The 23,269-nt window shown below is 54.4% G+C and overlaps 3 protein-coding genes across 8 annotated transcripts in view; all 3 read right to left on the bottom strand.

The window, feature by feature from the left end:
- Nucleotides 1-1,207: 1,207 nt before the first annotated feature.
- On the bottom strand, nucleotides 1,208-7,250 carry DECR2 (2,4-dienoyl-CoA reductase 2). Of its 4 annotated transcripts, none has more exons than XM_071571373.1 (9): nucleotides 7,125-7,250; nucleotides 6,977-7,045; nucleotides 6,768-6,819; nucleotides 5,496-5,631; nucleotides 5,043-5,167; nucleotides 4,416-4,509; nucleotides 4,048-4,152; nucleotides 2,929-3,146; nucleotides 1,208-2,084 (listed from the first exon to the last, which is right to left on the bottom strand). In XM_071571373.1, exons 1-8 carry the CDS (start codon nucleotides 7,226-7,228, stop codon nucleotides 2,929-2,931), a joined length of 903 nt encoding a protein of 300 aa, XP_071427474.1. In that variant the 5' UTR covers nucleotides 7,229-7,250; the 3' UTR covers nucleotides 1,208-2,084. The 4 variants fall into 4 exon arrangements, with proteins under 4 accessions (XP_071427474.1, XP_071427472.1, XP_071427471.1 ...); XM_071571371.1 differs by having other exon boundaries at nucleotides 2,958-3,146; XM_071571370.1 differs by lacking the exon at nucleotides 1,208-2,084 and adding an exon at nucleotides 2,091-2,314 and having other exon boundaries at nucleotides 2,958-3,146.
- A 482-nt stretch (nucleotides 7,251-7,732) lies between these two features.
- On the bottom strand, nucleotides 7,733-9,982 carry LOC139679573 (nucleoside diphosphate kinase, mitochondrial-like). Its single transcript, XM_071571433.1, has 5 exons — nucleotides 9,850-9,982; nucleotides 8,376-8,506; nucleotides 8,171-8,272; nucleotides 8,001-8,101; nucleotides 7,733-7,931 (listed from the first exon to the last, which is right to left on the bottom strand). Exons 1-5 carry the CDS (start codon nucleotides 9,935-9,937, stop codon nucleotides 7,811-7,813), a joined length of 543 nt encoding a protein of 180 aa, XP_071427534.1. The 5' UTR covers nucleotides 9,938-9,982; the 3' UTR covers nucleotides 7,733-7,810.
- Nucleotides 9,983-12,768: 2,786 nt separating this feature from the next.
- Nucleotides 12,769-23,269, bottom strand: part of XPO6 (exportin 6) — a 54,578-nt gene continuing 44,077 nt past the window's right edge. For 2 of the 3 annotated variants that reach the window (XM_071571429.1, XM_071571431.1), the window contains exons 16-24: nucleotides 22,641-22,787; nucleotides 21,084-21,273; nucleotides 20,303-20,458; nucleotides 18,967-19,081; nucleotides 18,311-18,482; nucleotides 17,732-17,893; nucleotides 16,232-16,330; nucleotides 14,771-15,001; nucleotides 12,769-13,485 (exon numbers count right to left, since the gene is read on the bottom strand). In XM_071571429.1, the coding sequence (XP_071427530.1) occupies nucleotides 13,384-13,485; nucleotides 14,771-15,001; nucleotides 16,232-16,330; nucleotides 17,732-17,893; nucleotides 18,311-18,482; nucleotides 18,967-19,081; nucleotides 20,303-20,458; nucleotides 21,084-21,273; nucleotides 22,641-22,787 (1,374 nt within the window). In that variant the 3' untranslated portion in view covers nucleotides 12,769-13,383. The remainder of the gene's footprint in view (nucleotides 13,486-14,770; nucleotides 15,002-16,231; nucleotides 16,331-17,731; nucleotides 17,894-18,310; nucleotides 18,483-18,966; nucleotides 19,082-20,302; nucleotides 20,459-21,083; nucleotides 21,274-22,640; nucleotides 22,788-23,269) is intronic. The other variant, XM_071571430.1, reaches the window with a different exon arrangement.

Below are 23,269 nucleotides of genomic sequence, written 5' to 3'. Positions count from 1 at the left end.
TTCTCTTGAACACCAGGATGACCCTGCTAACACACCCGTAAACTGGTCAAGCAGGTGGAATTACAGCCCCTGGGTATAATTAGCAGCAAACCTGATGAGCAAGAGAATCCCTGGCTGCAGTGACACTGCCCAGGCCATGGATGTGGGTGACATCTCGGGACGAACCTGTTTGGGCCACGACATGTTCCCCAGCATGGCTTTCCCAAAGCTTCACAGCTTGACCCCAAGAGCTGAGCTCAGCAGCAGCCCTGGAAAAGATGTCACCCCTGTCCAATCACTGCAGTGCTGGGAAGAATGGAAACCACCACTCCAAATCTTTTTCCTCATCCTAGCCATTCCCAAAGGTGAGTAGGGCAGGAGGGGGTTCCTTTTTGAGTCCCACAAGAAGGGCATAGCTGCTCTCCCAGGGAGGCACTTGCCTAAACCATTCCCTACAAAATCCCCTGGGTACTACAACCCCTAGTTTTCAGACAGCTAAAGCAGCCAGGGATCCTGCCTGCACAGGGGTATAAGGTGTCATGGGGCTGGAGGGCCCAGCCTGACACTGTGAGCAGCAGTTCTACATCCCTTGACAGGTTCCTGCAGCTCCAGGACATGACCAGGGCTGGGCTCCGAGCTCTGTCCTTCCCCTGGTGCTGGAGGCACATAGCCAGGCTTAGTTCTCTCTTCCTCTGGTGGCCATGGAGCCAGGACAGCCCTGACAGTGCCCAAGGCACCTGGCTGTGCTTAAACATGACACAGTGAAATACAGACAGAGGTGCAGGTCAGCAAGGACCAACACACACCACACACAGGTACCTTCTCCAGGAGAAAGTATGTGTCCCGTTATCTAGGAAGAGGGATATTGTGGCTGGAGGCAAATCCCAGGAGACTTAGCAAAGGACAATACCCAGATCCCAGCCCAAGCCCTGCATCCCCATCCCTCTGAAAGGGTCAGTCTCTCACCAAATCCCTCAGCACCTCCCCATCACCTCTGGCTGCTGGAACCACCTTTCCAGACCAGGCTGGGGCTCAGGAGGTGACAGGACCCCAAGCCCCACTGGCCTGGATCATTGGGAACCCACAGCAGCAAGGACTGGAGCCACACAAGGCTCTGACAGCAGGGGCAGTGGTTTTCCCTCCCTCTCAGGACCCAACAAGCAGAACCAGTCCCCAGAGCAGGTTGTGGGTGCTGGTGCAGCTTGTGAACAGAGAGGAGCATCACCACTCAGGGGGCAAGCCCTTTATTTGTGCCCTGGAGGAAGGAGCAAAACCTGGCAAGTCTACAATCAAGTAGGAAATACAATTAAGTGGGTAAACAAGCTTCATGGAATTCAGAGTGAGCCTAAAAACAGCCTTCAGCAGCAGGAGGCTGCACGTGAGCAGCATGTGTCCCTGGGTTGCTGGCACCCCAGGCCTTTGGGGAGGATCTCCCCTCACACCTCTGCTCCTGGGAGAGAGGCATCTCACCTGCATCCGTGGCAGCCTTCAAGCCTCTCTGGAGCCCTGAGGGGACAAGGCCACTTCCCCCTGCCAGGGGCCAGTTGGTCCATTTCCCCTCCAAGAGCTGCTGGCCCCAGCTGCCAAGGCAGAGCTGACCCCACCACATTGGGTGATTCCAACCCCAGGTGAGCTGAGCTACTCCCCCTCCCACAAAGGAACTGCTGCTGGAGGTCCTGGGCAGTTCTCATGCTGAGATGGGGGGGAAAGAGGACAGATATCTGTGGGCAATACTGCCTGGGACTTGGAAAAGGCCAGGAAAGCAGCTTGGAAGGAGCCACAAAGGGACAGTGACCATCACAGCCCCAGCCCCTTGTGCTGTCTCTGCACTCTCAGCCACATCAGCTCAGAAGACAACCAAGGCACAGGGTAAGGGTGGGACTGCTCCCCACCCAGTACCCCCTGAGCTCTGTCCCCAAGGCAGACATGGGACTGGTCAGTGTCACCACCAGTTGCCAATCAGATGGCAGTGGGCACCCGCTCTGGGAAAGATGTCACCCCAAGATTTCACCGAGGTGTCGCAGGGCAGCTTCGGTCACGTCTGTCCATTGATCAGTCCCAGGCTGTCCATCATTGGGGTTGGTTTGCTCCTGCAGTCCAGAAATCTGCAAGAGAGAGTGGAGGTGGGGACAGAGCCCTGCCTGGGCAGGCCTGGCTTATGAGGGCTGCCAGGTGGGACACAGGCAGGGGAAAGGGGAAGGAAGGACAGCCCTTTCCCTGATAGGCTGAGGGAACTCAGGAAAGGAAGAGGCTGTCAGCACTCTCTGTGCCCAATCCTGCTGCTGAGGCAGAAAAAAAGGGGCATCACATTGCTTTGAGGGACACTCAGATGCATCTGGAAAAACATTCAATGGGTTTGGTAAGAGACACCATGTCACACAACCCAGGATCAAAGGAAAAATACAACAATTCTCCTGCCCTCCCCAAGTCATCCTTAGGATTGTCCATGAGGTCACCATACCCAGTGCTAAGGCACCCATGCCTCTAGAGAATCATGGAATCGTTCAGGTTGGAAAGTCCTGTCAGATCACTGAGTTCAACTGTTGCCTCAGCACTGCCAAGGCCACTACTAACCCATGTTCCCAGGTGCCACATCCACATGGCTTTTAAATCTCTCCAAGACGGGGACTCCACCACTGCCCTGAGCAGCTGTGCCAGGGCTGGACAGCCTTTTCCATGAAGGAATTTTCCCAATATCCAATGGAAACCTCCCCTGATGCAACTTGGGGCCATTTTCTCTTGTCCTGTCCCTTGTTCCCTGGAGCAGAGGCCAATCCCCCCTGGCTCCCACTCCTGTCAGGGAGTTGCAGAGAGTGAGAAGGTCCCCCCGAGCCTCCTTTTCTCCAGGCTGAGCCCCCCCAGCTCCCTCAGCTGCTCCTCATCACACCTGTGCCCTGTTCCACACAGAAGGTGTTTCCCTGAGGAGCCCACAGGGGAAATGCACGTCACCTAGAGTTTAGCAGAGGATGAGGCAATACCCAGCATGGCAGCGAAGCTGTTGGCAGAGGTGAGCCAGCTCCCACCGTCCACAACCAGGGTGGTTCCTGTCACGTAGGAGGAGAGGGGGCTCGCCAGGTACAGGGTGCTGTGGGCGATCTCCGTCTTGTTCCCTGCGCGCTGCAGGGGGATTGTGTCGAACAGACTCGATTTCTCAGCAAACTTCCCACCTAAAAGCAAAGGAAAAGAGTCAGATTGGACTGTGGGAGCACCTGTCCATCACCATGGCCTGCCAGGCACCGCAGCACTGCCCAGGGATCTTGGTGAACGCTCCAGGGAACTAGGATGAGATCCTGGGACAGGCCTGGGGACAGTCCACGTACACCTGAAGACAGCTAAAGGAGCAGATCTCAGGCCCAGCAGTGGGGTTTGTGCTGACACAGTGAGCTCAAGATAGAACCTCAGAGAGCTTTAGAATCATAGAATCATGGAATGGTTTGTGTTGGAAGGAATACTAAAGATCACCCTATTCCATCCCTCTGCCATGGGCAGGGACACCTCCCACTAGCCCAAGTTGCTCCAAGCCCCGTCCAACCTGGCCTTGGACACTTCCAAGGATGGGGCAGCCACAGCTTCTCTGGGCACCCTGTGCCAGGGCCTCACACCCTCACAAAGAAGGATTGCTTCCCAATATCCCATCTAATCCTTCCCTCTGGCAGTGGGAAGCCATTCCTCCTTGTCTTGTCACTCCAGACCCTTGTCCCGAGTCCCTCTCCAGCTGGCTTGAAGCCCCTTTAGAACCTTCTCTTTTCCATGTCTTTCCCAGCCTCCAGGGCTGCATCACCACTCCACTGACAGACTACAAGAGCCAAACCATTAGGCAAGGCTGAGTTTGAGGGGAACACATTTCATCATGGCATCAGAGAGCACAAAACACTGCCACTCAAGGGAAAAATCAGTGCCCTGGGAAGTTCCAGGGATGCAGGAAGGACTGTTCCCTCACAGGGCTGTGCCAGTCCAGAGGACAGCCATGCCCGGCAGCAACACCCCCACAAGCTGTGTGGCACTGGGGTCCCCCTGGTCCCCTCCCAGGAAGATGCCAGGCAGGGATGGGAGCCCATGATGCCTCACCCAGCCGCTGGAAGCCCTCAGTGCCTGTGATGGGTCCCGGGGCCAAGCTGTTCACACGGATGTTGTTGGGTCCCCACTCCACAGCCAGGTGACGGGTCATGGCATCTGAGGAGGGATAACAACAGGAATGAGAAATGGGGAGCAGAGCCATTCCAGTAAAGTTTTTTTTTGTAGGGGGGCAGCCAAAAAGCACAGAATACTCTGGCTGAGAACAAAGAACCCTGAGAAGGGAGAAGAGTCTCATCCCAAACCCAGGAATTCAGTAACCACATCCATTCACACTCACCCCTCTCTAGGACATGTTCCCACCCCAATATTTGGGAAGAACTGCCTTTTTTATTGGCCCCACACAAGGGGCATTGAGGTACCTATGGCAGCCTTGGCAGCCCCGGCGTGCACCTGGAGGGCCTGCCCTCGGTAGCTCAGGGTCGCCGTGATGTTAACAATGACCCCGCCGTGGTCCTGGGGAAGGAGAGATGTGGAGTTAGGGAACAGTACAAAGGGTCACACAGGGCCGTGAGGGACAGCAGAGCTGGGCTGGGTGGGACAGTCACCCCTGAGCACTGCCCAGCCACCACTGGGGCAGCTCTGCCCACCCAGTGTCAGAGCTGGGGCAATTAGAGGGGCCCTGCCAGGGAGGTGGGACACACAGAGAACAAGGAAAGGCCACGAGAAAGCAGAAAAGTTGGAGAAGGAGTGGCAGATCACAGCTTCTTGAGGTGGCAAAGCATGGAAAGGTGCTGCAACAGCCCAAAGCTCCAGGGTAAGGACAGGTAGGATTCCCAGTTCAGGGCTGGGATCCCTGGACGGGAACAGAATGGCTCTGCACAGGGCGGGTGGCAGAGGCCAGGTAGCACTGCCCTGGGTACATGGATGCTGCACTCCCTCATGCCCCCCACAATTCCCTGAATTTCTCAGGAGCACAGTGTGGTTTGACACTCCCCCCTGCCTACCAGAGCCTCTCCTCCGAGTCCTCTGGCTCTGGTGCCACTTACCCGGAAATACTTCTCAAAGAGGACTTTGGAGGTGTTGAAAGTGCCAATGGTGTCAATGTCTATCACTGTCCTGAAGGCGTTGAAGGACAGGGCACTGGCTGGGCAAAGGAAGTTTCCTGCTGCACCTGAACAACAGAACAAGGCCAGGAGAGACCCCACAGGTTCAGGGCACTTCTGGGCGAGGGATACAGACTGGGTAGACTGGAGAACATGTGGAGACAGCCCTGATATGGCAATAAACTGGTGGCTCTGGGTGCCCAGCAGCACGGCCAGCCTGAGGGCTGGAGCGTGCTGGTGCAGTGGGAGTAGGGATGATCCAATGCAGGCAAGAAGGGATGGCCATGCCCCATGAACCTCTGCTTCCTCTGTGCTCCCAGGGATGCCTGTGCAAAACAATGCCCTTCCCAGCACTGGGCCTGTCCCAAATCCTCCCCCTGGCCACTCCATTCTCACCATTAATGAGGATGTCAATCCTCTTGAACTCCTTCAGTGCCTCATCCACTGCTGCCACAATGGTCTGAGGCTGCCGAACGTCCATGGACAGAGGCAGGCACTGCTGCCCTGTGGCTGCCACCAGCTTTTTTGAGGCCTGCAAGAGTAAAAAGAGATCTCAGAACCTTTCTGGGACTCTCTCCTTCAGCACAGTTTGGACTCAGAGCTTGTATCAGGCGAGGACAAAGTCAGGGAAGAGCCACATCCCTGTGAGCACACAGCAAATGTGGGTGGAGAAAGACCTCCCTGAGCACAGCAGCTGCTGCCTGGCAGGAGCCCGGGAGCCCTCGGGTAGCCAGGGAAAGCTCCTGCACGTCAAATCCCAACCACACTGGATGCTAGACTGGCTCTGAGGCCTCAACTTGCTAACCCAGTTATCTCTGTGGCCAGCCATGGACACGGCACATCCCAGGCAACATCTCTGCAGGGCAAGTACAAAGGTTGGACCCCAATGAGCCATTTCTGGCATAAGGCCAGACATAATTAACCTCTGGATCCAAAAAGTCACTGGGCAAAAGGGCAAAGGCAGAACAGGCAGCTGTGAAAGGGGCCAGCTCTGCAGCAAAGGGTTTGCAACAAGCCAGCCCTGAGGCTCATTAAGAATGTGGTTTTCCTCTGCAAATTAAGCACAGAGGACACACAAACTCAGCAGCAATACAACACAATACCTAGTGACACTCCACCTCACTGCTTGGACTCCTTGGGCCCTACTGTGAGAGGCCTGGAGCCCCAACACCACCCAGGTGCACAGAGCACCAGGAGCCTCAGCCCACAGCCCCTGAGGACTAAAAACCTGCTGTGCTTTTTCTAGCACATGAGCATGAGGGAATGTGAAATTACAACAAACCACACCTGCACCTTGCCCTCTGCCTCAAAACACAAGATAACCAAGGTTTTGGGGCACAGTGTACCCACCTCAACCCATGCAACCCTTGCACAAAGGGGTGTGGAACTACTCCAGGTTGAGGTTTACATCTGACCTTGGGTTCTGCCATATCCCTGCTGACAAACGTCCACCTCCTCTTGTTTCTGTCTCTCTCACACAGAAAAGAACAGCCTCCCCCAGACAAGTTTCAGGTTCACCGAGCTGGGCCGGGAGGTGCAGCCCCCCTAACCCTGCACCCACCGTGCTGGGGCTGGAGTGCTCCGAGCTGGCAGCACTGCCGAGTCCTTTCTCCTGCTGCGCTACTCCCATTCTCCAGCCGGAGAGGGTGGAAGGATTCTCAGACTCACCTGCACCAGGCGCTGCAGGTTGCGGCTGGCAATGACGGTCCTGCAGCCGTGCCTGAGGGAACGGGCCGGTCAGAGGGGCCGGGCAGCGCCTCACCGGCCCCGCGGCGCTGCCGGAGCCCGGGCAGCCCTTGGAAGAGAACGGAAAAGGAGAGAAGAGAAGGGAAAGGAGGACAGAAGGAAGAGTGGTGTCTGGACCGGCGCTGCCGCACCTCATGAAGATCTCGGCGATGCGGAAGCCGATGCCGGAGCCGCCGCCAGTGATGAAGGCGACCTGGCCCCTGCGGGAACAGAGCACGGGTCAGGGCCCTGCCCTGGGGGACTCGGCGCGGTGGGACCCCCGGAGCCCCCGGCACTCACGTGAACAGATCGGGGCTCAGCAGGTGCCGGTACTCCCGCAGACACTCGTCCGCCTCCTCGTCCGGTGGCGGCGGCACCGGCACGGCCATGGCGGCCTCGGCCATGGCGGCGCCACGGACACCGCCCTCTGCGCCTGCGCGGGTGGCCGCCGCGTCGCCTTGGCAACGGCGAGCGCAGGGGGGGCGCCGGGACACAGCGCCGCCAAGCGTCCACAAAGGGAACTGCAACCCCCGCGCAGCGCCGTTCCAGTGCGCCCCAGTGCTGTCCCGGTACATCCCAGCGTCATCCCGGTACATCCCAGCGCCGACCCAGTGCGCCTCAGTGCTGTCCCAGTACATCCCAGCGCCATCCCGGTACATCCGAGCGCCGACCCAGTGCGCCCCAGTGCTGTCCCAGTACATCCCAGCGCCATCCCAGTGCCCCCCAGTGCTGTCCCACTACATCCCAGCGCCGTCCTAGTGCTGTCCCAGTACACCCCAGAGCCATCCCAGTATATCCCAGCGCTGTCCAAGTACATCCCAGTACTCTCCCAGAACATGCCCGTGCCTCGGAGAGCCTCTCAGTATCACCCAGTGCCCCGCAGCGCCCCCCATCACTTGCTGGTGGCATCCGAGGGACGAGACTGGAGTCAGAGCTGGAGGTTTATTGGGGGTAGGGGTCCCCCCCCCCCCGCCGGGGGTCCACCACTAAGCCCTGTAGGTGTGGTCCCGGTCTCCGCTGTCCCAGTCCACCAGTTCGTCCTGCTGGAACCAGAAGTCGATCTCTCTCTGCGCTGTCTCCACGGAGTCACTGGCGTGGACCACGTTCCTGTGAGGGGACAGGGATGGGGACAGTGCCACGGCCGTGGGGTCCCACCACCATCTCCCCTGCCCCTACCTGCTGATGTGCACACTGAGATCCCCCCGGATCGTCCCCACGGAGTCCGTGTCCCCAACCATGGCCCGCGTACACCTGACCACGTTGTAACCCTCCCACACCTGCGGGACAGGGACAACTGAGCCTCCCAGGCCCCCAGGCCCCCCGAGCTCCCCTCCGCGGCCCCTCACCATGGCCACCACCGGCCCCGAGGTCATGTAGGCGACGAGCGCGGGGTAGAAGGGCTTGTGCCGCAGCTCCTGGTAGTGCCTGTCCACGAGCCTCTGGTCCACCTGACAGCCCCGGGGGGATGACAGTGGGGACAGACCCACCGACACCCCCCTCCCGGCACCCCCAGCCGGTCGTGGAGCGGCATTCCCTGCAGGAAACGGGTACCTGGAGCAGCTTCATAGCCACCAGTTTGAAGCCGCGGCGCTCAAAGCGCTGGATGATGCTCCCCACGAGCCGCCGCTGCACCGCGTCCGGCTTGGCCAGGACCAGCGTCTTCTCCTGCAGCTCCGGCGGAGCTGCGCGGGGACCGAGGGGCAGCGTCACCGCCAAGGGACACAGGTCCCCACCAGGCACGCGACACCAACACAGGTTGTGGCAGCAGGACCTCAAGACTACCCCGCGGCAACACGGGATATGCGCGGTCCCAGAGGCTGCCGATGGGAACCGTCCCCAGCCCTGTCCCCATCCCATCTCGGCGTGTGTCCTCTGTCCGAGCTGTGCCCCTCAGGCTGGCGGGGTCCCAAGGGACGTGTCACAAAGCCCTGATGGGTGTGGGGAATGTGTTCATGGGCAGGAAACACCCTTAGGCCCAGGGCTGTTTTTGGCTGATGGCTCTACACTGCTGTGTCCTGGGGCCGAGGCTGCGGGTGCCGCCCCCGTCTCCCGCCCGGGCTCCTTCCCCCTGCCCAGAGGGTCTCTGATCACAAAATCGTGCCCCTTGGGATGGCAGTGTCTGTCACCCGCGGCACAGCAGGATCCCGTGTCACTGACACCCCTGGCACCGCGGGACGGCAGGGTCTGACTCCACCGCGGGCCCTGCCACAGCTGCGCTGTAGGAGGGGACAGAAATCCCCCAAGGGACTGTGCATCCTGTCCGCTGAAGGAACGCAGAGAACAGGAAGAAGAAGGGAGAGGGAGGGAGCCAAGACATCAGCTCCAGCATTTGTTTCCATCCTGCGCTGCAGGGCTGGGTAGCCTCGATGCTCGTGGGGGTGGAGCGGGATAAGCCACCCCGTAAGTTCACTCCCTTCCATGAACATTGATGGACATCCTGCTTTGCCAGGATCCTGCCCCGTCCCCCCAGGACAGCACAGAGGCTCCCCCATGACAGCCCTGGGGACACCAAAGCCCTCGCAAGGCTCAGGGGGGCAGCTCCAGCCTCTGTCCCGCACTGCATATGGGGACGGGACAGAGGACCCTGGCACCGGCTCACACCACAGAGGAGTGAAGGACCCCGTGAGTTGGCACCTGGCCAGGATGGAGGGAGCGAGGGCAGCGGGAGGGGATGGGACAATGGGGGCAGGAGGGGGACAGGAACCCCGAGGGGCAGGACAGACAGGGAACAGAGGGGGATGGGTACGGGGACAGTCGCCAGGGACAGGACAGGGAAGGGGCTGAAGGGAATATTAGGATTGGGACAGGTTCTGTGGGGCAGGGAAAGGATGGGGACCGGATCCCCAGAGGCAGGACAGGGACAGGGACTGAGTCCCCAGGACAGGGTCTCCGGGGACAGGACCAGGTCCGCAAGGGAAGATGAGGTCCTCTGGAAAAGAACAGGGACTGGGTTCCCAGGACAGGATGAGGATAGGGACAGGGACCGGGTCGGCAGGGGCAGGACAGGGACGGGGCCGTGTCTCACCGGAGCCGTAGCAGCGGAGCCCGGCGGGGCTCGGGCCCGGCTGTCCCCGCGGGAGGCTCCGGGCCAAGCAACGCCCCAGGGAGCCCATGGCGGGCCCGGCGGTCGGACCTGCCGCGGCGGGGCTCGGCCGCCCGCCGGGGCTTTAAGGGCTCGGCCAAGCGCGGGGACGGGTCAGGCTTCCGTCCCACCCCTAAAGCGGCTGCCAGGCACGGGCGGCCGCCACGCCTTCACGGGACATCCCGGGACGGAGCATCCCGGTGCAGGGCATCTCTCCGCTCCGGAGCATCTCCGTCCTGTGCATATCCCCAATGCAGATCATCCCGTGGAACCTCAAGCTCTGCCACGATAGGAGCAGAGCCTAAACCCATCCCCGGAGAACCCAGACCATGCCAAGGACCAGACCTGCCTCGTGCTTTGCCCCCGATGTCCAGGCAAGGAGAGCTCGGGATAGCTCATGTCTGCCTGTGCTGGGGCACAAGGAATCCCCCAGCCCTGTGGAAGAGCCACAGTGGGGAACGCTCAGGCCAGTGTCCCCACTCTGTGGGACATAGGGCTGCCCTGGACATGTAGTTGGTGCTGGGAAAGGGGTGTAAGATGCTGGAGGACAGAGGCACTGCCCAAACAGGAGCCCCCTGTTCAGTTCTCCAAGCCCCATTCCAGTCCTCATACTGGGAAGTCACTTCTAACTGAGCTTTCCATGCCTCCCAAACTTCAGAGATGCATCATGGAAGAGCAGCTTGAAACGTTCATGGAAAACTTGTTTTGCTTCCAGCCTGCTTCCTAAACCTGCAATAATTTGAAGGATCAAAGATCAACCTGGATACACACACAGCAACCAACAAGCTGCAAGGGGTGGGCTTGACTCCCACCTCCGTGTTCCCTTCCTGTCTCCCCAAGCTGAAGGGAGGGGGCAGGCAGAGCCCCTGCCAGAGCTCAGGAGGGGACACGGGCTCTGGGGCCTCAGTGTGCTCAGCATGGTGGCAAAAAGCACCCAATGTTGCTTCCCCATGGGCAAATGGATTGATGAACAGGCTGTGGAAAAGAGACTTTTTGCATCCAGTCGGGGTGGAGGGTGAGGAAAGGCACCCCTTCAGGATCTGCAGGGCCAGGGGTGATGGAACAGGTGGTGGAAAAGGGGAAAGAGGTTTTAGGACAAGGGGTGGCAGGCTGGAGCCCGGGCTTTGGCCATCTGCTGCCATTGACCAAGAGAAAAACTTGTATTTCCACCCTCTGTCAACACAGTGTTTGCAAGCAGAAGCAGCATCAGCCTGAAGAGCCATGCCAGGATGAAATCCCCTCAGCCCAGCTCAGAAGGGAGCCACAGCTAGAGAACTGGTGGAGGAGGTGGCACCTGGAGAATCACTGGAGAACCCCACAGCAGCTTGGAGCAGGGCAGAGGAGCTGTGAAGGTGCCATGAGCAGCTCAGGAGGGACAGGCTCGTACGCTGCAGCAGCTTTTCATAAACCTAATTAGCAGCAGGAAAACAAGGACTCCAAGTTTCATGTGGAGACAGTGGCACTCAATTCCTCCAAGTGCTCCAGGGAAGTTGTGGCTGGCCCAGAGCTCAGTGCTCAGATCATTGCCCACCTTCTCATCCTTTCCCTCCCCTCCACACTCCTCAGTCCTCACCAGCATCGTGTGGCACATCCTGGGCAGGTTGGATTTCGCTTCACCTGTCCATGGCAGGGGAGGGAGCTCAAACATCCAGCTGGTCCCAGTTCAGAGCCTGGATGCAGGGCTCTGTGCACAAGTCATTCAAACAGCATCTGTTATCTCCCAAGGACAAACACACACAGGGAAGGGTGTTTTTCACCAAACTAACACGAGGAACCATGAGGTAAGTGGTACTACACTCCAACTCACGCTCAGGACCTCACAGCTCTCCAGGTACAGCCATCTCACATCCACATCTCCAACTGTGATTCACTTTCTCCAGGTGTGTTCCTTTCCCAATGGCCAGTGCTGTTCCCACCACGCAGCCCCAACTGCAGCGGCCCATTAACCACAGGGCATGAAGACTGATTTCAATAGACTCATGGATTGGTTTCAGTTGGAAGGGACCTTAAAGCTCATCCAGTTTAACTCCCTGCCATGAGCAGGAACACCTTTCACTATCCCAGGTTGCTCCAAGCCCTGTCCCACCAGGCCTTGAATAGCTCCAGGGATGGGGCAGCCACAGCTTCTCTGCCCAACCTGTGCCAGGGCCTCACCACCCTCACAGGGAACAATTTCTTCCCCATATCCCATCTAACCTTGCCCTCCTTTAGCTTAAGGCCTTGCCCCTTTGCCCTGTCACTACAGGCCCTTGTGAGAAGTCCCTCTCCAATTTCATCCATTACATTTAAAAATAAAGACTGATTCAATACCTGACTAGAGACTGCAGGGAAAAGAAATCCTTTCCAGCTGCATGATCAGGGACCCAGAAGCCCCACAAAATCTGGTCCTGCCTGTGTGGGGACTGGGATTTTATCTGTTTGCTCAGATGCCACTACAGGATCACTGGCCACTTGCTGACCTTCAGATCTGGGCTCTTCTGATCGCTGGAAATGTGCAGTTTTCTTCCTGCAGGCACTTCATGATCAATTCAGACAACAGTCTGCTAGAGGAAATGAATGAATCACCCCAAAGAGTGACAGAAAACACCAGGGAACACAGGCACTGTGTGAACTGGGGCTTGGAATGGGACTGTCTATAAGGACCCTTCCAACCCAAACCATCCTGGAAATCCATGATGAAGAAGAGAGGAGGAAGAAGCCACCATTAATCTGCACCTTTCAGGAGCTACTGGACTTGTTGGGAGCCTGGACAGGATGCTGCTCTTTGCTCCTGACCCTCAGAAAGGCTGTGGATCACTGCCTACATCACAAAGCATGTTCATTATTATCAGAATGGTGTAGAGGGAAGCTAACCCAGTCCCAAGTATTTAAAACAACAAAGTAAGCACTTTATTCCCATTAAGCATGTTGTTTTAGAGTATCACAATGGAATGATGAGAAAACGTTTAAAAAAACCAAAAAAAGTCTCTAATCCCCACAAATATGGGGGAGGTTTTCAAGGCAATTTAAAAACAAAGGGAGTGACAGAAGTGCCAAACCAGTCCCAAGGTCAGGAGACTCCTCCTCTGAGAGCTGGGCAGGGCAGGGAGGTGGAATGACACGAAGGTATGAATGTCTGAAGTTAGTCTTTGGCGCTTCTGCCTCGTGTTTGATACGGACACGATCTCTCAAGACAACTCCACAGAAATCTCTGGACGCCACAAAGTGCTACGTTATAGCAGAAGGAAAGTCCAGGGAGAGGGTCTTCCAACAGTTGGGATGCCCCATGGGTGGGCGTTAAGACACATCCTGCTGACTCCAGTCTTTGGGTTGGGAAAGGAGAACTAAAAGGAAGCATGGTGTGTGAATCCAGGACGTGGCCACGGGCAGGACCCCGTGTCCTGCAGCACTGACAAATCCTGGGAGGAGAGGGGGTGGTGGCAAACCGAAACATGGATCTGTTCCCTACAGCGGTGGAAGAGGAGTCCAGTGCAGCAACTACAACTTCACAGTTCCGGGGGGCAAACTGTCATTGCAGAGTCTGTAGTAGCGCAGGTCATTCACCAGCCTGTGCACGTTCTGCGTGAATGAGGGCAGGTCCTGAAAGAGATCAAACAGCACCTGGTACAGCAGAGTAACATGAACAGAGAGGACAGAATGGGACTGGGAGCACCAAACACTCAGGTGCGTGTTCACACATAAGCACTGATCCGTTCCCTGAAGTCTGAGCCCTGGGAACTTCAGTTTCTGCAGCCCATCTACAGGGAGCAGAGATGGCTCCAGAGCTGCTCCGTGCAGAGCTGACTGCAGGGATCCAGGCTTTGTTCTCACCACTGGCTTCTCAGCATGCACTCAGGCTCAGCAGGTATGGTCAGAACCACAGACTGCTCTGGGTTGGAAGGGACCTTAAAGCCCATCTCATTCCACCTCCTGCCATGGGCAGGGTCAGCTTCCACTAGATCACTGGACACTTCCAGGGATGGGGCAGTCACAGCTTCTCTGACCAGCCTGTGCCAGGGCCTCCCCACCCTCACAGGGAACAATTTCTTCCCAATATTCCACCTAACCCTGCCCTCTGGCAGTGGGAAGCCATTCCCCCTTGTCCTGTACCTCCACGCTCCTGTCCCAAGGCCCTCTCCAGCTCTCCTGGAGCCCCTTTAGGCACTGGAAGGGGCTCTCAGGTCTTCACAGAGCCTTCTCTTCTCCAGGCTGAACACCCCAAGCTCTTCTAGCAGTAATTCTTCGTTGCCTTTTTGCTAAGGCTCCTGGGTGCCACATATCCCCTACCAAGGGCTGATTTTCCTGAAGAGCAATTGCCTTTTAGAGCCCAGTTATTCTCCCAAGGTTCCTTTCCTACCCCTGGTCTTAATTAAATCCCCATTATCTTCCTCAGGACAGAAATCACTCCACGGACAAGCCCTCAGCAGATGAAAGCCACAACCCGCTGGTCTGGTATTATATTCCAAAGGAAGGTTACAGACCCCCCACTTGATTCCCACACACAAGGGGTTTCAAGCAACTGTGAGCCATTGTAGCTACTCTGCTGTTGTCCCTACTGTAACCCTCAAACATCTGGCCAGTAGCTGAAGCAAGATTTTGGCAAGGATCTGAGCATCCCACTCTGGAAGACGTCAGTCTACCCCTATGAAAACTTCCTCCAAGAAACATATTCCCTAACCCTAACAGCATCCAGCAGTCTGAGAGATGACATGGGAGTTCTGCTACCGACAGCGAGAAATCCTTGGCTGGGGACTGCTGAAAGTGGAAGTGTTTGGAACACAAGGTACTGCCTGGAAAAACTGCCTGGAGATGCTCCCAGCAGCCTGTCAGCATGTTCTGGGGGGAAAACTATGCATCCTGGGAATACCAGTGTTCCCCTTCCTACCCTGTCCATTTTGAAATTCCTTCCCAGCACGTTCTTCTGGTTGGAGTCCACCCCATCACAGCTGGCCAGGAACTCGGGCAGGAAGGCGGAGTAGAAGCCATCGAAATCCACCGAGGCCATGTTGTAGGTGGCGATGCCGATCTCCTCCTGCAGCAGGTCGTGGGATTTGTGCACCAGCACCTGGAGCAGCACGTTCACAAACTGGAACAGCATTGTCGTCCGGAAGATCTTCTGCACAGGGAGGGAGGCACACGGTTAGGAGAGTTCAATGCTCCCACAGGAGGGACCAGAGCAGCCAGAACAAATGCAGCACGGACACACCAGGCACAGCTGCACCCGTGGGGTCTGCAAACTCCTGTGAGTTCTGAGGTTATTTTCCAAGGCAAGCCAGATCAAAAATGGCTAAAATAAGGCAAATTAGTATCAGCTTTAAAGTTAACCTTGCATTTGGTCACACTTAGCTCAAGCTTTGGGGCTTGAAAGACCCTTCCAGTGCCTAAAGGGACTCCAAGAGAGCTGGAGAGGGACTTGAGAAAAGGGCAAATGGCTTCCCACTGCCAGATGGCAGGGATAGATGGGATACTGGGAAAGAATCCTTCCCTGTGAGGGTGGAGAGGCCCTGGCACAGGTTGGGCAGAGAAGCTGTGGCTGCCCCATCCCTGGAAGTGTCCAAGGTCAGGTTGGATGGGGCTTGGAGCAACCTGGGTTGGTGGAAGGTGTCCCTGTCCATGGCAGGGGATGGAACTGGATGAGCTTTAACATCCCTTCCAATCCCAACCATTCCACCATTCTATGCTCTGACCCAAGTTTTAAGCACTTTCAAAGCCACCAGCACCATGTCCCATTCCAACTCCAACCAGCTGTATTCCTACACAATGTGCCCCAAAGCCAGGGAATCTGGTCAGGCACCTGTGAACATGAAGGACACACTTCAGCTGTGACCGCAGATGTGACAACGAAAGCTCTACTTTCACAGGCTAACCAGATTCCCTGGATTCCAGCTGTAATCCCTCATGACAGCAGCTAACAGGGCTGGATTAGAGGGGCTGGAGGTGGTCCTGCCTGGCAGTAATGGAGATACCCACCTGGCAGTGACCTGTTGGTGTTGGATACCCTGTCCCAGATGGGACACTTGGAGGGACTTGTCCACTATCCTACTGATGATCCCATTTCCTACTACTCCACACTGTCACTGGGTGTTCTCTGTTTTCTCTCACTGTCACAGGAGGAAACACATCAAGGCTTTGTTTTGACTGGAGCTGGGATCCCTCCTGTGCTCCTGGCACAGGATCAGGGAGGTGGTACCACTACTCTGACCATCCAGAGCACGGCAACCATCCAAAGGCTGCGGCATAAAAGCCATCAAATCCTGACCTGCAGTTTCTGAGTAGTTTAAAACAAGTCCCAGAACAGCACCCACCTATTTCCAGACACAGAGAGCAGAGGTCAGGTGGGACCCACCTTGTGGTACAGCTTCTGCTTCGTGTTCAGTGTTTCCAAGTAGAAGAGGTTCTGCTTGAACAAGTGAATGTCAGGCTGCAGGAAGGACTGTCCAAAGGCCTGGGAACAAAGTAGAGTTGAAGGAAGGGGATTGATATTACAACAAACATTAGACCAGCCAGGCAGTACAACATAATTTTCACCCTGACACCAGAAAAATACCCTGGGAGCCTCAGTGCAGCAAAATAACACAGGCAGTTGTTCAAGTCAACTGGGCTCCTGCCAGACTGATGGGAACGAAGACATTTTAGTGGGCACATGGTCATATCCCTGCAGAGCAGCTGCTAAGCTGGGTCCATGGGGAACAGGCAGGCCAAGCTGGCACTGGGAGGGGCAGGGATGCTGAGCCAAACTCCCTCGGCAGGCAGGCTGCTCCTGAAGGAGGGAACGTTTCTCAGGGATGCTAAAGGGATGCAAAGGTGAATAAACCAGGACACACGCACAGGTTGGGTCCTCAATTCCAGTCAGAAGACCAAGGTGACTGATGGATGTTATTGCCCCCAACAAAAAAAAATTAGAGACTGGATCTGGGAGACTCAGCTGGGCATGACTGAAGCTGTAAAGGCCCAGAAACAAAATTTGCTGGACCCCACACTAATCTGGTGGGGCCGCACAAACTGTAATAAAACATCTTTTACACCCTTAACCCCTCTGAAACACCCTACAGGTGATGTAGGCAGATGAGGTCACCTCTGTATAGCCAGGCAGCAGAATTTTAACAGTTCCTCTTCAAAGCATCACAAAAGCAGAGTTTAATCTCCCAAACCAGCCATTTATTGTCACATAGACAAAAATGGCCCAAGTCTCTTTGGCACTCAGCCAGTTTTGCTCTCAGATCTTAGGTGGAAACCAGCACACCAAGCATTAATATCCTTCACACAAACTATTGGCTGTGAGAACCAAAGAGAGCATTAAATAAGAGTTTTGTATCAAATCAACATGAGCTGAGTAGTAAAACAAGTTGTTCAGTATTGTCAACCAGACTGAAGTTAATACTGAGATTATTATATGAGTATCTCCCAATATGAGACATCCAGGTGAGTTTGGAAGAGTTACATGGCTACAGGTCTACAACTCCCTGACAGGAGGGGGGAGCTGGGCGGGGTCAGGCTCTGCTTCCAGGGAACAAGGGACAGGACAAGGGGAAACAGCCTCAAGCTGTGTCAGGGGAGGTTCAGGTTGGGTACTGGGAAAATTTCTTCATGAAAAGGGCTGTCCATCATAGGCTGCCCAGGGCAGTGGTGGAGTTCCCATCCCTGGAGGGATTAAAAAATCAGCAGATGTGACACCTGGGGACACAGGCTAGTGGTGGCCTTGGCAGTACTGAGAGAATGGCTGGACTTGATCTCAGAGCGCTTTTCCAACATAAAGGATTCTGTCATTCCACCTTCAGTGAACTGCCACAGGTACCATATGCTCCACCGAAGGAAGAGTTCTGGCTAATGGGAATAGGTGAGTTACCTGCATGATGGCACTGAACTGGGCTTCATTCTCCATCTGCTCCTCTGCCACTCCCCTCTGGACACTGGCCAGCACACTGGATTTGAAGAAGTACCGCCAATTGTGGTGCAGGACCCGGAAAAGCAGCTCAAACAGCTCTGCTTTCACATCAGGAGATGAGCGCTGGGAGGAGAGGGGAACTGAATTCAAAGCAGGTTCCTGTGGTGGAATCCCATTCAGCCCCTGGATCCCACTGCCAGAGGATCCACACCTACAGTGGTGCTTGGCAGCCAAGGCCCTAGAGCACCAAAGCATTTCTCCTAAGGACACACCAAACTCTGCAGCTGTAGGATCATGCTAAGAACACATCACTGCGTTTTGAGTTTTGCCTCCTTCTTTGACCACCTCTGTAATTTTAGCCTCTCTCGACAATTCCTGACAAAACCCTCCACCCATGCAGCTTCTAATTCCCACTGACTACTCACCCAGCTGTCCTCAACAGGCACTGACATTAGAACTCTTGGAAAGCCAAAGCTTCCCTGCTTGCACTCCTCAGCAATGCCTTCTCTTCCCTTCCCTCCCCTGTGAGGGCAGTCCTACCTCTGCAATAATGGGATACACCTGCTCCATGCACAGTGAGATGACACTGGGCAGAAAAGGCTTGAACACTTGGCCTGGCTCTTGCACCACCACTTGCAGTATCTTCAGGAACTTCTCCACCACCCGGCAGCCAGTGCTGCCCTCATGGAGGATGCTCTCTGCCAGCTGCTCCCTGGGACAAAAACAGTCATTGGGAGTCTTCCCAGAGATCTGTGTACTCACTTGATTTAATGGAAAACAGGCAATGCCTCTGAATCTGTTTAGTTAATATAGGCCAAGTATATTAAGCCAAAGATGGAGGCAGGTTGTGACTGAGGATCAACAGACCTTCTCCGCAGCAAAAGCTTGAGTGATAGGACACCCTCAGATCTTGGGCAGGAGCTAACAGGGAATGTAAGAGTCAAGTTCAACATCCCACACTGCCACAAAGTCCATGGGAGAGCTGGAATTGCACAATGGCAATTGACTGATGTGCATGTGCTGGGTCACTGCAGACCTGAAGTGCCTTCCTCAGATTTAGTCCCAGAACATGACAAGAGTCTGGACACAGAGGTTGGAAACAGCACATTCTTTAGGGACAAGGAATCCGTGTGAGCAGCTTATGAAGATAAATCATCCTAAGAGTTAAGAAAAAAGTGACCAGTGTTGGACAATACCTGGTGAACATGTTCAGGAAGGTCTGTATGATTTGCTCTGTGAAAGGCACTCCCATCTGCACCCTCAGGCCTTGGAAAAGGGTGAGGAAGAAGCTCAGCATCTCATCTGTCACATCTAAGGTAAGAACAGGAAAACAAAAAGAGAATGTTAAGGGAACATTTGAGTGCATCAGTAAGTCTTCTATGTTTAAGTCTTTTATGTATGTCTTAAGTTCATGGAACTTGATTTACTCTTGGGAATTTACCAGCAGGGTTGTCTCAGGAACTGAAACCAACAGCACTATAGGGCTTAGAAATCATTCCTCTACTTCCAAAACCTGCCAGGGATGACAAGTACAGGCAGCACCAAACACCTCAGAATGAACACAACACTCCCAGCAAGATCCTTGGTGTGCTCTGCCTACACAGACTGCTTGGAGAGAGCTCAGGGGATGCTCTGGACCTGCCTTTGGTTGCTCATTGGCTGTACAGGGTTAACAGGAAACACCAGGAAATCCAGAACATCCACACAGCTCAGGGTGGAGGAGACATTCTTCAGCTTCTTTTTTTTTGGCAGGAACTGAAAAGGTCCCTCAGCTTCAGAAGGCATCTTTGTGCATGTGATTACGCAGTGAGCTGATCAGCCCCAGCTAACTCTTCATCAGTCCCAAGAAAGATGGAATAACCACAGCAAGCTAGAGCTGCTCAACTCCTCAATCATCACACAGCCTTTGACAATCGATAAATAGCCACTGATGAGGCTGCCACCCTGTTCTGAAGGCAACAGCTCACTGGAGTCAAGCATCAGCTTGCCTGCCTTGGATCCTCTTTACATTTCCTTCATTCCTCCATAGCTGCTTCACTCAGAAAATCCACCCACCTTCTAAATCTTTCCTGGAACACCTTGCTCAACATGAGACAAGCACCCTGATGTAACACAAAATGTAAATTGCTGGCCAGAAGGTTCCCAAGTGACAGTCCTGGTTCCATTTCAGGCAAAAAGTCCCCAAACCCCACATCATTTGCCCTAATCTGACGAGATCTATTCTTTTTGTCTTCGAGCTTCTTGAGAGAATGTAAATGGCAAACACAGGCAGACAGGGTATTTAAAAGCTTATTTTTGTGCTCAAGATCATCTCCATGTTCTGGACTTGTGTAACAATCCTTCCTGCTGGCAGAGATCTCCCTTTCCTGTTGTGGCTCAGCCCAGCCCACCCAGCACAGCCTCACAGCACACCCAGGCACAGCAAGTTCACACACTTCACAAAAACACCACCATGACTCTGAGCTGCCGATCTGGGTGTGATCAGGGGGTCAGAGAGCTACTCACAGCATGAAACCTGGCCTGTGGTTATACCTGACTGATGAATGAAAGCTGGGAAGAGGGCTAGTGAGACCTGCACGGATTCTTGCAGTGACTGATAACAGATCTGGCGGGACTTGGTGGATTCTCCAGAGATACTTTCTACAATATCTTCCAGAACACTGAGTGTCTGATGGATGATCACTTTGGCTGCAAAATAAGAGAATTGATACTTCTTGTATGTGCCAAAATTACTTAGAGGTAAGAAAAGAAGTTCACACATGTGACACATGACAATGCATATTTCTAAAAAATTTTTAAAGTTATCCTCAATTAAAAAACCCCCCAAATATGCCCCAAACCAGTCTCAAAACAGACAGAAGTTTTTCTGTACTCCATCAGTTCAGGGCTCTCCTCCTACATATATAAACCCTCTACAGTACTTCTCAAGTCCCAAAGAAATTCCTATTATCCCCTTTCCGTTTTTATAACCATGACCTTCATTAATGCTGTTTCCAGCCAAACCTTCTACTGCTACAGCATCGCAGCATTAGGCTGTTCAGTATTCCTGATGCAATTCCTGCTGTTTGAAGTTTTATCCTCAACTTAATCCCACTTTGCCTGGGAAGACAGTACTTTGATGTTTACAAGCAACCTGGGGTTGGAGTGCCCTTCATATAGCAGAAAAACCTCTAAAATGGAAAGAAAATGCCCCTTCCCATAGACTACTAAATAGTTTCTCAGCAATAATTATTGAAAAATGAGCTTACTGATGCCCCCCAGCAGCTCACACTGCAGCTGTCAGGACAATACACACCAGGCACATGGTACTCACTGTCCTCCAGCTGCACTTTCCTCTGGGGCAGGATGGCCGTGGCCTTGAGCTGCCGGTACTCCCTGGTGAGGGCCGAGACGAGGCTGGCATGGTTGGTGGAGCGCACGGCCCACTGCTGCTCCCCCTCGGGCAGGTTGGGCCAGGGCAGCAACAGCACATTGGACAGGGCTCTGCACACCAACACCTGGGCCTGGCAGGGACCAGAGATCAGGATCACACACTGTTTGGGCTGGGAGGGACATTAAAGTTCATTTAAGAAGACAGTGAAGGGCCCTGAGGGGCAGTGTGTGAGGACACTGAGGGCACTTGGTGTGTTCAGCTGCAGAAGAGATTGAGGGGAGACTTCACTGCAGGTACAACTTCCTCGGGAGGGGTAGAGGAATCTTATCTCTGCTCTGTGGGACCAGGGACAGCACCCAGAGAATGGTCTGGAGTTGTCAGGGCAGGGTTAGTTTGGGTATTAGAAAAAGGTTCTTCCCCCAGAGGGTGGTCGGGCACTGACCAGGCTCCCCAGGGCAGTGGGCACAGCCCCAAGGTTGACAGAGCTCCAGGCACATGGTGTGACTCTTGGGGATAGGCCTGTGCAGGGCCAGGAGTTGGACTTGATTATCCTTGTGGGTACTTTCTGACTTTACACATTCTGTGATTCTGTGATCTCATTCCATCCCCTGCCACTACCCCAGGTTGCTCCAAGCCCTCTCCAACCTGGCCTTGGACACTTCCAGGGATGGGACAGCAACAGCTTCTCTGGGCAACGTCAAGCAAAGAGACAGAGTTTTACTGTGTCTGCAATTTAGTTTTTGCTAGAGCAGAACCATAGAGTGAGACATTTTACAGCTATTTGACACATCAGCAGTGCTCACTGTTTGAGGAAAGAATTCAGAGCAGGTGAGCCCAAGGAAACCTAACAACTCTGCAAGGCAAGAGAGAAACAAAGCTCCAGTATTTAAGGCCTGGAACCAGCTCTCAGCTCTGCCAGACTTCCCTGTAACAGTAAGTCTCTGTTGTTTATAAAACCAAAGACAATTCTACTTTCATTACTTCTTCTCTGGTTTACACACTGAGCTTCTACACTTGTACAGCACTTCATGCTTCCTTGCCAGCACACAATACAACCATATCTCAGCCTCCACTGTGGCAGAATATATTTACAGTATTTATATTGCAGAAGTAATATAAATATTAAAAGTATATTCCATTCATAGTACTTGGCGTAGCTATAGTACTCTGAGGAGCTTGGAGGGAGGCCTATGGAGTGCTAACTTCAGTTTCACAGAAAACTCTTTCTGTAAGTCAGAATCAATGTGCCTGTAATGCAAAGATGATGCAGAATCAAGGACTATGTCAGCAAGTGAGAAAGGAATCAGATCTCAGAGGTGCAATTTTGTTTTTTCTTTATGCTGTGACTTCAAATAGGTCATTAATTACTAATAGTATCACTGGATACCCACAATACAGAGAGAATTGCTGAGTCCCCATATTTTTGGTACAGTAAGCCTGAAGCACAGCCTCCCAAGGACACCTGGTCTACACTGAGACATGTCTGAGACAACTCACCTTATCCGGCAGCCGTTGGGCAGAAGTGTCTGTGATCCTGGTGAACACCTTCTGCACTGCTGGGATGTTGATCAGGAACACTGGGCGCACAGTGGTGGCCAAAGAGACGAGCAGGTGACACGCAGAGAGCAGCAGCTTCTCCTGCACCTGGAGAGAGAGAGCGTGGTCAGGTTGCCCAGCAACACCACACACAGAACCAGCGTCAGACAGCACAGGGAGCTGCCAGGACTGGGGAGCCAGGGAAGGGTCGGGCTCTGTTCCCAGGGAACAAGGGACAGGATGAGAGGAAATGGCCTCAAGCTGTGCCAGGAGTAGTTTAGGTTGGATACTGGGGAAAATTTCTCCACTGAAAGGGTATTCAGGCATTGGAACAGGCTGCCCAGGGCAGTGCTGGAGTCCCCATTCCTGGAGGAATTTAAAAGCCATGTGGATGTGGCACTTGGGGACATGGGTTAGTGGTGGCCTTGACAGTGCTGAGGAAATGGCTGGACTCAATCTTAGATGGCTTTTCCAACCGTAACAGTTACATGATTCTATGGTTTATTTGACAATCAGAGCATAGGTCAGTTCCCTTAATATCATGAAGAGGTATTTCCCTGCTTTGGAGACATAAAATCACTAGACTAAGT

This window comes from Pithys albifrons, chromosome 16, assembly GCF_047495875.1.
Source record: "Pithys albifrons albifrons isolate INPA30051 chromosome 16, PitAlb_v1, whole genome shotgun sequence".
NCBI lineage: Eukaryota > Metazoa > Chordata > Aves > Passeriformes > Thamnophilidae > Pithys > Pithys albifrons.
This window is presented reverse-complemented; position numbering and strand designations above follow the sequence as displayed.

Bases quoted from the DNA above. Each gene is read 5' to 3' on its own strand.
- LOC139679573 (XM_071571433.1), bottom strand. From the start codon at position 9,937: ATGGGCTCCCTGGGGCGTTGCTTGGCCCGGAGCCTCCCGCGGGGACAG. The intron at 8,273-8,375 runs GTACCCGTTTCC...CGGGGCTGTCAG, and splicing joins TGGCTATGAAGCTGCTCCAG to GTGGACCAGAGGCTCGTGGA. The intron at 8,102-8,170 runs GTGAGGGGCCGC...CCTGTCCCGCAG, and splicing joins CGGGGCCGGTGGTGGCCATG to GTGTGGGAGGGTTACAACGT.
- DECR2 (XM_071571370.1), bottom strand. From the start codon at position 7,228: ATGGCCGAGGCCGCCATGGCCGTGCCGGTGCCGCCGCCACCGGACGAG. The intron at 4,510-5,042 runs GTAAGTGGCACC...CTCCTTCCCCAG, and splicing joins TCTTTGAGAAGTATTTCCGG to GACCACGGCGGGGTCATTGT. The intron at 4,153-4,415 runs GTACCTCAATGC...ATCCCTCCTCAG, and splicing joins GGCTGCCAAGGCTGCCATAG to ATGCCATGACCCGTCACCTG.